This window comes from Terrapene carolina, unplaced genomic scaffold (assembly GCF_002925995.2).
Source record: "Terrapene carolina triunguis isolate 2854851 unplaced genomic scaffold, T_m_triunguis-2.0 Scaffold131, whole genome shotgun sequence".
Classification (NCBI taxonomy): Eukaryota; Metazoa; Chordata; order Testudines; family Emydidae; genus Terrapene; species Terrapene triunguis.
Genome location: NW_020664482.1, coordinates 23,256,731 through 23,270,394, shown reverse-complemented (window position 1 = coordinate 23,270,394; position 13,664 = coordinate 23,256,731). Strand labels below are relative to the sequence as shown.

The 13,664-nt window shown below is 45.3% G+C and overlaps 1 protein-coding gene across 1 annotated transcript in view; it reads left to right on the top strand.

Annotated features, from left to right (window-relative positions):
• The window catches only part of OPHN1 (oligophrenin 1), a 123,795-nt gene that overhangs the window by 48,649 nt on the left and 61,482 nt on the right, over window positions 1–13,664 (top strand). The window contains exons 4-5 of the mRNA XM_024197316.3: window positions 1,922–2,017; window positions 9,317–9,378. Of these exons, the coding sequence (XP_024053084.2) occupies window positions 1,922–2,017; window positions 9,317–9,378 (158 nt within the window). The remainder of the gene's footprint in view (window positions 1–1,921; window positions 2,018–9,316; window positions 9,379–13,664) is intronic.

The following is a 13,664-nucleotide window of genomic DNA, read 5'->3' as shown; positions in this document are numbered from 1 at the left end:
GTGTTTGTTCCCGCCCCACGAGTTCCTCTGCAGATGTGATCAATTGAGTTTAAAGCAACGATGTAGCTGACAAAGACACAAAGCAGCCGCACGAGATACAGAGAAAGGATTCTCTTGGGCAGAAACCTCCCTGGAAAGCCTAAAAATAGTTCTGGACCAGGCTACCAACTGCCATCAGGAAGCATCTTTGCTTAAAGACTAGCAGTTCCTTCATCACTGGGACAGAAACAGATCCAAGGACTACCTGGAAGTGCTCTGCAGAGCACAAGAGAACCCCTGCCTTATCAAGCCCAGCTGTTTCACTACCTTGCTTGTTTATAGAACTGTTTGTTTATGTGTTTGTGTTGCCCTGAGAAAGCCGCTATCATTTTGAAAGGTGATTTTCTATTTTATTTTCCAAGTGGGCAAACTTGTGGAAATACTGCCCCAAATGGCAATATATATGTCCTCACAATAATGCATCCATCTGCCCCAAAGCATTTGTTCTATTCATTTTCTTCTTCTCATCAAATACAAAACATGCAAATACTATCTTAAGTATATGGCAACAATTTTCACATATAGGAGCCTAAACTTAGGGCTTGTCTACACAAACAGTTAGTTTATGGCAAACTGGGGTATGAATCTATTCTGCACTAGCCTGTCATGAACTAACTGTCCGTGTGCACCTGCTGATGTTCATTAACAAGTAGTTAGGATCAAAGTACATTAATGAACTGTTAATACATATCAGCAGGATTCATGGGGCTAGTGTGGAGTAGATTCACTCTCCAGCTTGCTGCAAGCTAAATGTTTGCCTTAGTCAAGCTTAAGGGTTTGTCTACATGATGTCTACACTGGATACCTGACAGCGGCAGAGCTGTACCAATGCAGCTGCGCCGCTGTAAGATCTCTCATGTAGCCGCTCCATGCTGATGGGAGCGAGCTCTCCTGTTAACATAATTAAACCATCCCCAGTGAGTGGCGGTAGCAGCTCTCCTGGCGATACAGCACTGTGTACACTACTACTTATACCGGTGAAACGTATGTCGCTCGAGGGTGTTTTTTTCGCCCCTGAGCAACATATGTTTTGCCGACATAAGTGGTAGAGTAGACATGGCCTAAGTTACCTGATTTTGAAAAGTGCTGAGTATCTGTTCGCTCCAGTGGGAGCTGTTGGGTGCTCAGTACTTTGGAAAATAACACAGCTATATAAGTATCCTAACTTATATTTTTGAAAGTTTTGGTTTAAAATGTCAGGATGGGTAGTGCTTCGGTGTTTGATAGCATGTCTTGAGCAAACTTGAGGCTTATTTTGAGGTACGCCCTGGATGACAAATTTGGCTCCTAGTATGGGCAAATCCTCAGCTGATGTAAATCAGAATAACTCCACTGATTTGAACAGAGCTACACTGATCTACGCTAGCTGAAGATCTGACCTGTAATGCTCAACTTACGTTTTATTTATTTGCAGGGGATGGAGAGAAAAGGTCCAACATGCCATCCACAAATGGCTAACCTCTCTTGGTCCCCATAAACAATATTCATAGTGTCAAATTCTCTGACTGTATTCCAAAATGGTGAATAGTATATTTGAGATTGCACGTTTCTGCAGATGAAAACTATTCCTACACTCATCACCAGGATATATAGACACATATGATCAATTGCTTGTGGAATTTGTTGCATCTGCCAATATTGCAGGTGTACTTTCAGAGACCCTTTGAAAATGTATTCCCTAATATCAGCACATAAAATACACATTTACCTTTTTTATTTTTCAAGAGAGCTTGAAATCCATGGAGTGCACAGAGATCTGTTCTGGGTTTTTTTAACCCTCCACTGTAAATCTCCTCTTCCAACATTTATTTCCTAAAACTTTACTCACCACCCCTATGTATCAATTACATAAACATTCAACCTTCAATTCTTCCTTTTCCAGGTTACTCTTCTGCTGTGCAGAAATTCTCTCAGACTCTACAGTCCTTTCAGTTTGACTTTATTGGGGACACACTAACCGATGACGAGATTAATATTGGTAAGTGCTTTTCCTTTCAATGTAGATTTGCAGCTACTTAGAAAAGTTTATCTCCTTTTTACTGTGAGACTGCATAGTAGACTCCAGCAATGCTAATTGTGTTCTGGTCCTTACACAGAACCAGGAGCCACGTTTCTAAGATGCCATTTGGTTCATAGTGCGTGGGTCTCTTATAGTTGCAGTCACAAATGTAGTTTATAGCACATCTAATAAGTCTTCAAGCATTAATGTTTAGAATCTGACTCACAGTGCTGTAGGTTAATTTTGACCTAATAGCTTTTACAGCTCTAATCCTCCTCCTTATTGCCAAAGATTGGAAATGAATTGCAGTAATCCAGAGTGAGGCTCTCCATTGCAGTAAGTACCCTGTAGGTGACCTCTTCGGAGTGTTATTGCATGTTGTCTTACCCCCGCACCCCGCTCTTTATCTGGGCCAGATAGTGTTACTCAGAGCACTTGGCTGTGTGTTCTGAACCAGGCTAACAGTATTCCTCGATCTAAACTTGCTGTGGTTTGAAATGCTATATGCAATCCCCATGGTGACCTAGAATCAGCCTGTGACCCCTCGGGAAGAAAATTAACACGCTCCATTACATTGAAAAAGATGCCCAATTTGCCTCTGAAGCTGCAGCTTCGTTGTGGACAGCCAGCAGCATGCAAAGCTTCCCTGAGCTCAACGCCTCCGTTTCAGGTTTGGTTTCCATGTATTTTACTACTTTCCTGCCAACCCAGTGAATTCTTTGTTGGTTAAACATTTGTCTGCTGCATCCAGGGAGCTAAAAGTAATGGACTAAACTTCCTAAAAAAGGCATTTTTAGAATTCATCTGCCCTGGGATTAACCATCACTGTTGAACTAGCAGTTTTGAAGTCTGGGAACTGTTGTTGTGGTGACATCGATACGTGAGGGCTCCGTAAAATGTGTAGGAATTCCTTAGCTGGGCTGGAAAACTCAGCAAACTACAAGAAATAGACCATCAGTGCCTAATGTGCATGAGTCATACAGGAGAACTGTTTCTGATCCCATGGAAATGTCATAGAGCAGAGGTGGGCAAACTATGGCCCGTGGGACCGTCCTGCCCGTCCCCTGAGCTCCTGGCCCAGGAGGCTAGCCCCCAGCCCCTCTCCCGCTGTCCCTCTCCCCTGCAGACTCAGCTCGCTCGCTCCGCCGCCGGCGCAATGCTCTGGGCAGCGGGGCTGTGAGCTCCTGGGGCAGCGCAGCTGCAGAGCCCGGCCTGACCCGGTCTCTGTGCTGCGTGGTGGCAGTGGCAGTGGCAGCGGCGTCGTGGCCCGGCTCCAGCCGGGTGGCGTGGCTGTAGTGCCGTCAGCCACCGGTGCTCCAGGCAGCGCGGTAAGGGAGCAGGGGGGATTGGATAGAGAGCAGGGGAGTTCGGGGTGGTGGTCGGGGGCGGGGGTGTGGCTAGGGGTCGCGGCGGTCAGGGGGAGGGAACAGGGGATTGAATGGGGGCAGAGGGGGGGTTGGATGGGGGAGCAGGAGGCAGTCAGGGGCAGGTATTCCGGGGGCAGTCAGGGGACAGGGAGAAGGGGTGGTTGGATGGGACAGGGTCCCGGGGGGAGGGAGGGGCGTCAGGAATGAGAGGAGGGGTTGGATGGGGTGGCAGGGATCCGGGGGTGGTCAGAGGACAGGGAGCGGGGGGGGTGGATGGGGCAGGGGTCCCGTTGGGGCCGTCAGGGAATGGGGGGGTTGGATGGGGCAGGAGTCCCGGGGGGGTGCAGATAGGAGGTGGGGGCCGGGCCACAACCCCCTCCCCTAACCGGCCCTCCATACAATTTACAAAACCCGATGCGGCGCTCAGGCCAAAAAGTTTGCCCACCCTTGTCATAGAGCCTGATCCTGCAAAATACTGAGAGCCTCCACTCCCAGTGATGTCAAGGGCAGTTGAGAGTGTTCAGCACTTGCAGGGTTGGGTGCATAGAGAGGAAAATAGCCTACTAGTGCAGATTCAAGCCAGATTCACATTATTGTTTAACTGTGCCTGGAAGTGTGACAGTGTCCATGTTGAGAGAGACTCTATGAGCCTGCATCAGAGGGGGAAGGAAGGAAGGAAAGCAAAGGCTGGCTTTTTGTAAGCACTTTGGAGCAGATTGTGATTTGCCCTTCAGAATCTGATTTCCTTCAGCATAAAGCTCATAGGTGAAATCTGCTGAAAAAGAGTCAGAGTCCAACTATAATGGAAAAAGAGGTATTGAATTTCCAAACTCATGTGATGCTGGATAATGGAGAGGAAAACAGTGCATATAAATCAGCCCTACTGGGAACGGAAGGATCTGAAGCAAAGAGCAATCCAAGAAGCAAGTGTCTCTTTCCTGTTAATCCAAAAGAAATTTCCAGTTCATCAGCCCAGTCTGAATGTGTAGCCTGTCTGCCCACCACTCTGGAGTGGTTATGGGGGAAAGAAAATAGAGCCTCTTCATCGGTTAGCTTGGGGATGTTTGCACTGCCGCTGCATCTGCTCAACCGAGCACCTGTTCCGTGGATAAAGAGAGCTTCAGTCTCCAGAGCTGTCAGGCTGGCACCTCTCCCCAGCATTAGGTGCCCTGTAACAGTAAAGCATTTGTTCTGGGTGGTTTGGGAGGGTGAGGAGGACTATCCAGCATTACAGACTCAGTATAAGGTGTTTGCAAACAGATCTAAGAAGGAAGATAACAGGGTCAGATCTTGGGCCACGCAAACTTAAACGACACCAAATAGTTCTTCGGTTGTGAACCAAGGAAGTTACCTTTTAAGGCGATCCTCTCTGATCACTCAGCATGAAGAAATGTGGTTTGTATTTCTTCTTCCACACCAGTTCCTGCAGTCTCTCCCTGATGGGTGAGACAAAAAAGCCTTCTTGAAAATCTCCCCTTTGTCTGAAAATGGGAACATATCATTGACATCCCACAAGTGGCTTTAATTATTCTACTTTTAAAATTCTTATGAGATGGTGGTTTGTAATCAGTGTCAAGATTCTCCCCGGGCATAGGATCTGATAGCTCAGAGGTGTGCTGCGCAGAACGCAGGGTGGAGCATACAAATCCATAGAACATTTTTTAATCAAACTCTAGGGGAGTGGGTTTGATCTGTAAACATGAACAGTGTTGCACTTGTTATGGAGGCAGACGGCAAGGCCTGTGCTCTTTACAAACTCAAGCAGATTTGGACAAAGCTAAAACGCATTGTTATAAAATAATGAAGTTGAATGCTTCAGATGTGACTCAGGAGGAAGACGCCTCACTGGTGTTGTCTCTTGTAGATGGAGCTTTCCCCCGAGGTGACTTAATTGCTTTTGACATATCTTTATTACATAGCTTTATATGACTTACATTATTGTGTTACTGAACAGCTTCAGCAATATAGAGCCAGGTTTTCACATACATCTGTAGTCGAGGCAATAGGCATAGTTCACTGGAAACCCCCCAGCAGTGTAAGCAGCTCTGTTGCTGAAAACACCACCGTAGGTGTGGAATTTTCTCAAGACACAACCCTTAATTGTCAGCCTCCCATCTTAAGAGAGTGCCCCGAATGAATTGAGCACAAATTGACTCCACCCTTATTGGAAGGCCCACATCTGTTTAAATAGCAGATTGTGGTTGGTCCTTTGGTCATATGTGCAGGTTTTGCTGTGTCTAAACGAGCATGGGAAACTTTCAAGAGTTATTGTCACTTAAAGGTTAACTGCAAAAAAAAAAAACAAATTAGGCTTGTACCTTTTGTTTCCCCACTTTTTATTTTATTTATATTCCAGCAGCATGTAGAGATCCCAGTCATGAATTGGGGGTCCCATTGAACCAGGCACTGGGGGACGGAGGTATTGGAAGGGTTGTTTTTCCTCGTCCCTGCTTCTTTTTATTCCTCATTAGACATTTAGGTCTTGTCAACTCTGGGAAACTCCAAGGTGACTGGGGAAGTAATGAAATTACAGCTTTACAAGACACTGAAATATGATTAATTTTTAGTGAGGCTGTTTTGAGACTGGAGCCTAGCCAGCCACATGTGTTCAAAAAGCATGAGTCAGGCCCCCCAAAATCACGAGTGGATTAAAAATCATGAGATTTTTGAAGTAACACATGTTGGTAGTTTTTATTTGCCTTCTGTTTTGTTTTGTTTTCACCTTTTTAGGGTTCATGTTTTCCAGTTTTTTTCCTAAATCTAAGAGCTGAAAATTTACTTTTTTTAAAATGAAAGCTGAGATTCTCATGCATTCATGTGCCTCTAGGAACTGGGGCTTCAAAATATCACATATTATGAGACTGAAGATAAAATCAGGAGAACTGGCATCGCTTAGAAGGAGTTAACAAAAACCCTATTAACTGCACTACCTAATGAACATTTGGGAGAAAGGATGTCTTTGCTGAAGATTCAGAAACCCTTCACTCTGCCCTTTTAGCTAGGGAATGAGAGCTCATACAGAGACATCACTGGAACCCTCAAGAAGTTCTCCAGCAAAACTGAGGAGGACCTGACTTGAAATTCTTAAATAACTTAAGGGGGAGGGAAAATGGCAAACAAATCAATAAAAAAAACCCAACAAAACTTTTCAAGCCTTCTTTACGTGCCATAAAGCAGCAAAAAGGGCACAAATCTGTTTTAAAAAATCATTTACAAGTTGCTTTTCAACAGTTTAAGTGGGCCTAGTCTTCCGCTGACACATGAGTAAATTATATGGGTAACTCCAGTTACTGCCTTAGGAGATGTATGCATAAGCCTCCCTGTGGAGCAAGGGAAGAACAACTCCTTGAGGTTTTTAGACCCTCTTGTTGTGCCCACCACTTTAGGGATTTATGGCATTTTTCTGCATTGACTGCTCTGGCCCTGGCCCTGGTGCTCGTTTTCCCCGAACCTAACCTCTTGGAACCTGTTGATACTTCAGATTTCATATAGCCATTGGCGACCATGCTGAATGTTAGCATGCCTCAGCTCCTGGGCCAGTAGTAGAATACGATGACCATCACGGCCAGCGTGAAGCTAGGTGTTTGGGAATTTAAAGTTCTCTCTTTTGTGGGGGAAACTCGGAATCACTGACTAATAACGAGAAGATGCTATTTTGATGACGACAGTGGAATTATCATATCACAAGTTGGTGGTTTTTCTTTTTTTGCCCGTCTCAGCAAGTGTACAGTAAATCCCCCTACAATACCTAACAACCATTCATTTGCTGTGCAGTAGTTGCTACAGCTAGGTTTTTTTTAATAAAAGACCGGACAGACTTCCTGAGCTACCACTAAGATATCTATGTCCCTCTGAATGCTGGGTAGAGCACTTAGCCTGCAGCTAAGGCAAGGACTGGATTCTGCACAAATTACCTGCAAAACAAGATACTGGTGTACAAGTCGCCCTGTACACCTGGATGCTTCCATTCTTCATTATTTGGCACATTGCTGAGGATGTTCTAAGCCACTGTTAACATAGATCAGTTTTTAGAGCTATTGCCCTTGAAGCTCTCCCTTCTAGGAGCTGTGCCTTTTTGTTTTGTTAAAAGCCAAAGTTTTTCTAAAAATTTCTTTAGTGAGTTAATTTTCCAGTTTCCTCTGCTAGGGCTAATTGGCTACATATATACTCTTCTGGAATTAAAGGGCTTGGACTGTAAACAAACCAGGGGTGAGTGTAAATAGAGGGCGGTAGGAATTCCTGCAGAGTTTATGGAGAAGTCCACAGGGCTCTGTGAAGTGCTCCACACCTATCATGGTGCGCTTGACTATTTCCTGCGGGCAGTGTCTGCATGTAAGATTTTTCTCAAATCTTTCCACTGTGTTGCTCTAGCACCCTAGACAAAGGAATCCAGCTGCAGGGCAGATAAGACCAAACCGCCGGGATTTCAAGGCATTGGCACACAGTGCCGATTCCTTTACTTTAATCACCGTCATAATCTTCCCCAGTAGCATGGCTTGCTCCTTAGCTTTGCTGCCAAAGTGCTTCATGCGGTCTCCTGCGATGCTTCCCCTCTCCAGAAGTGCCAGGTTTTTGACAAAGACTTGGGGAGAAGGCATGGAGCAGACGTTCCAAAGTCATTTCTACAAGCAATTGCAGTAGTTGAAGGAGGAAGCTTGGTATCTCTGGAGCTGATCTCCAACCTCTCCACCTGGCTGTATCCCCCTCCCCAAAATGTCCTGGGTCCTGACTGTGCAGTGTTCATACTGTGGGGGGGTGGGGAGGCAGGGGTGTTATGCTGCGTAGGCTTAGGGACTGGTAGAGTGGAGTATGGCTGCCTTCTATCTGCCACTCCCCTCAAGAGTAGAAATGGACATTTGAACTTTTCTGTCACTTTTCCCACCCCTTTCCCTCCCTTGCATTATTTGTCTTGCTGGCCTTGCTTGGTAACTTATTCCATATGTTCAGCTGCAACTGGGCATGAAATATTTCTGCTTGATTTCCCTGTTCACTCTTTAGTTTCCTCGTTATTCTATAATGAACCAAATCTAACCTGCAGCAGCAGTTTTTCCAGTTCCTCTGAGACAGAGCTAATATGCTCCGATTACTTCTGTTATGTCACCTTCGTGACTTCTCACGTAGAGGGAATAAACACCGGGTCTTTGCCCCAGAATGCAGATGTTAAAATGATCAGATCTGTCTGCAATATGAGGATGTGGCCTCATTAGTGTTAGCCACAAGAAATGATGGGAGATTTCACCTCCTCTTCCTCAAGGCTCAAGATTGGGGAGGGGGAGGGGAAGAGAGCTTTCTTGGACTGAATTTTCTTCCTTTTGGTTAAATAAACAGCTCCATGAAGGACAAACCTCCATGTTGTTCCTGCCATAATGGACCAGAGTCTGACAACAGGGAACAGTGTCCTGTTGCGTCCTCTGTGGCTGATGGAGTCGGTGCTTTCTGCCTCAGGCAGCATGTCAGCCAAAGGACATCACTTGTTCCGCTCTTCCAGCCAACCCATGGAGCAGCATTTATGTCAGTTGTGATCACACTCTCCTACCATGAGTAATTAAACAATTGGGCAATGCTGAGAGAATGGGTGGAGAGCCTTCAGAGTGACAAAGATGCAGTAAGATTTTTGAGCTTGTTCAAAGGCCTTCATTAAAGTTGAAGTGTAAAGCTTTCAACCTGCTCCTTAAGCCTAAGAGGCAGATTTTGGGCATGGCTTTGGTGTGGACAGTTGTGAGAGAACAGGAAAGCCTGTGTTATGTAAACAGCCTGCCTAGATGGAGTGTCAACCAATAAACCCCAGCTGTTTCTCTGGCCCTGCTTGGAGTGTTGTACTTAATGTGGCAATCAGGAGGCTAAAATTCAACACTAATCTGACCAGGATCTGCACTAATTAATTGTTTCATTTCTCTCTCTCTCTTTATAGCTGAATCCTTTAAGGAATTTGCAGAGTTGCTCCAGGAGGTAGAACTTGAGAGATCAATGATGGTAAGGTGACCTCCCCCGAACATCTGCTGTGGGCTAGAAGTCACAAAGCTGCTCATAGCAAACACTTGGCTTCTTTGGTATTCTCTGTTTAACTGCAAAACTTGATTTTGTTAACAAATCCCTCCTCAGGCCCTGGAGTATGACACTGATTATGCCTATTTGTACCCTAGGCATAAGTGTATTACACAAAAGGATGGAAATTACTGTAGCAAATCAGTGGCCCGGGAGGACCACATTATTGTCATAATGCTGCACATTGGGGCCACGCAGAAATTCGTGGTAGTAGTGAGGAATAGAACTTGTATCGTCCTGTTCCAAAAAAGCACCGCCTTTCACCCTTGAGCTCAAGGGGGATCTCTCTTAGCTGTTTGAAGTATAGGGCCTATGACACAGCTGCTCTATTATTCCATTCAGTAAAGAGTAATGTGTACATCTTATATATCCGTGCACACAAGCTGGTTCATTACATTATATAGGGTATAGATATGACAAAGCTATCATCACACAATTCCAGACATGAAGGGTCTATGACCTGCTCTTGCTTTTACATGACTGTGTGTCAGACCTAGCCTGACAGCCTACCTATCTCAAATGCCCCTCACTGGCGTTTGATAGTAAAGCAGGGCTGGAAAGTTTTTGATTGTCAATTGTTGCACGTACTAAGGGCTCCAGAGGGCTGATGGAATAATAAGCTTATCTCATGGATGCTTCTCTTTCGCAATCTGTGGACAGAAATCTACCACTCTTGGGCTCTGACTCTGCACTGCATGACACCACTTTTCTGGCAGTGTAACTCCACCAGAGATAGGAACAGCACCCCAATACTGCATAGTGCAGAATAGTGCTAAATGCGTCTCCGGTTTATTCTGCCTGTCCTGCAGTATAGTATCAGGTGAAGGTTTCCCTGTTTTAGGTTCTGTGATCACGTGACTCAGTCTTCTGATTTCACAGCCTAGTCTCAGCTAGCTCAGTTGTGGGTCTAGTTACAATGTGTAACTGCCAAACTCTACAAGAAAAATAGCAAGTGACCATATATACTAAGATTCCTATTGTCTCGAGGCTATGGGCTGGGAGTGCTGAAAGGATGGTGCCTGACATCTTCTGATCTGTAAAAGAGAGGCAATGGCCTCTGAGTGGGATGCCATAGTCTCCACCATTGCTACTGTGCTGGGCCTTGAAAGACAAAGGAAACTGGAGGCCCTGTAGGGCTTACAAGGGATGTGGAATATCCCTCCTCAAGGACTATCTTTTAACCAGCCGTACTTGAGTATTGACCTTCCCCTCTGAATGCTCCAAAGCCAACCCAGGGGTGAGGGAGAAGGAGAGACTTTTCTATTTCTACAATATAAAGGAGTTTGTGGGGAGGGAGACGGTTCCCCTTCAGTTTACCAGCACCTGACCCAGGTGCTAGGCAAGCCTTCCACCAGCAAGATTTGGACATTGAGCAGCCAAGGGCATATTGAAGGAACCCTAAGGGTCTGTGAAGGGTTCCCTCTTCACTCAGAAGGCAGTTAAGTTCTGATGGGGCCAGCTAGGCCATGTCCAGAAACAAACTGTTTCACGCTCCACTTAGTCAAATAGGTTGTAAAATATGAAGTAACATGCATTTCTATTTTTTTGTAAGGGAGCAGTTGTCCCCCTGCGCTCCTGCCTCTCCTGACATGCAGCTCCAGAAGTGTGATTCACTCCTTTCTTTCCTTCATTACATTGTGCCCCTTTGTCTCCAGAACTCCTCGATCATTTATTGAAAGTTGGCAACCTACTTCACACTTATTCCAGGAAAAACATGAATTTTAGAATCAGTGGAAGCCTTTCACAGCATGCCAGGAATTCACTGTTTGGCTCTGCTCCCCCGTGCCCCAATACAAAGCTGAAAAAACTCCTCCTATGCCATCTGGCTGAACTAGAGGGTTAGGGACAGCTATACCTCAAGGGATGCCAGGACTCTGTTTTCTGTGGCTCTAGAGGTTGGCAAGGGTCTGGGTAACAGATGAGAAAGAACCAGCAATAGACTGAAAGAAGGCAACAAGAATGTTTTGCATTGCATCCCAGGTATGGCAGCCACCTTTAGCTTATGTGGGAGGATGAAGGGGTGGGATCCTGAGAACTGCCAAGACCCCATTAACTTGAGGGTTTTCAGAGGCTTAGGGATGCCATCTGAGAAGGTTTCTTGATCTTTTTCTACCCTTGGTGCATTATTTATTAGGGCCAGCCTTTTTACAGTATCCCATTTACTTCAAAAAAATCTATAAACTATATAGGTCACTGCCCTCTCATACTGTATTCTGTGCTCTCAGTTATCAACTAACTGGTGTCCTGGCAAAGCGTTAACAGTTCTGAGTGTGTCTCCCTGCCTCTCCCACCTTTGACAGCAGGGGACAGAGGTACCCCTCAATGGTTAGATTGAGCTGGGGACCGTGACACATGGTAGAATATAATTTCTCCTCCAAAACTGCTAGAGAAGAGTCACAGAGCATGCCTGAAGAAGACAGCCTTCCATGAACATAATGGATTGGAAAGTTTGAGAATCATCGTGCCTTTTGTCACAGATTCCTTTGGGATAGACACTGGTAGTAGCCTTGCTACACAGTCACCTGCTTTCATGCTTCTTTGGATTATGCCTCATCAAAAGGAATGTCCCTAATTTATTTATTTGAGAGCCACATTTTAAATCTGCTCTTCTCCCCACATGTGCTTATTGCGATCAGAAATGCTGGATCTGGAAACTGAGTGTTTTGGAAAGTGTTATGCCAAGGTTATGACATTAGCCTTCTGCTCTTCCCGCTGCCCTTTCTACACATTATTTTGAGCTCCTGGCTAATGCTGTGTCTGCAGGGAGCAATTCTCACATATGTGGGCCTTCCTGGGGGTGAGATCTTGGGCACAAGTTGCTGTGGGTGGCTAGGTTTGAAAAACGGCTCATTTCAGGTCTGATGCAGTTACTCCCTAAGAATGCATTCACCAACTTTCCTGTTTACTTAGAAATGTTGGCAACAGGCCATGCTCTTGGCTCAGGGATTGTATTCACCTGTTTACATGTCCATCAGATTCAGGGATCATCATTCAGTGGTTCCACTGCAAAAGGGATAGATGCTGTAATGGAAAAGCAGGGCTGGAGCCACAGCTTTGCTGAGTGGTGTTGCAGTGAGGATTACAGAGGTTTCACTTGGTACCAAACAGATTGGCCAAGAGCAGAGGCTGGGGATAAGCCGCTGCAGAGAGAGGTGCTTCTTCTACCCTATTTCTCCATTAGATTGGGCAGGACACAATATAATTGTATAATTCCAAAGATGGAGCCAACCTGTCCTGACTCTGCAGACAGTGAGCAATCTGAGTTAAAAGGAGGTTGCAGACACCAGCATGGATGATTCATGCACCATGTTTAAAATACATATAATCTGCTTCCTGCTTTTGGTGTTTTCATTTCCCTGAGAAAAGTAAACAAACAGCCTGGCCTTCTTCAGGATGCTTCTAGTTTGTGTTTGCAAAGCAGCGGGCATTCCTGTCAGCCCATCCTGTGTGAGTTGTGGTCAGCAGCTAGTGCCATATGCAAGAGGGCAAGTCATTATTTTTTGAGTTGCCCCATACTTCTTCAAAGAGCCTGAATTAGGGTGACCAGATAGCAAGTGTGAAAAATCAGGACACTTTTTTGGGGAGTGGCGTGGGGATAGTTGTGTATGTAAGACAAAGCCCCTAATTGGGATGGTCTCAATAATATCAGGACATCTGGACACCCTACCCTGAATTGAGGGGATTCTCCTTCCAGCCAAGGAGCCTGGGTGTCTAGCAGAGCAACGATCAGAGAGGGGTTGTTTAGGGGAAACAAAGAATCATTGAAATGTAGGGCTGGGAGGGACCATTAGAAGTCATCAAGTCCAGCCCCCTGCACCGAGGTAGGACCAAGTATACCTAGACCATCCCTGACCAGTGTTTGTCCAACCTGTTCTTAAAAACCTCCAGTGATGGGGATTCCACAACCTCCTTTGGAGGCCTATTCCAGATCATAACTATCCTTATCATTAGAATTTTTTTCTAATATCTAACCTAAACATACTCTTTGAGTACAGTCTTTCAACCAGTTGTGGACCCACCTTATAGTAATTTCCCTAGTTCACTTATAAGACTGTCGTGGGACTGTGTCAAAACCCTTACTAAAATCAAGATAACATGTCTATTGCTTTCTCCCTATCCACTAGGCCAATAGCCCAGTCAACAAAGGAAATTAGGTTGGTTTGGTGTGATTTTGTTCTTGATAAATCCATGTTGGCTATTACTAATTATCCGAT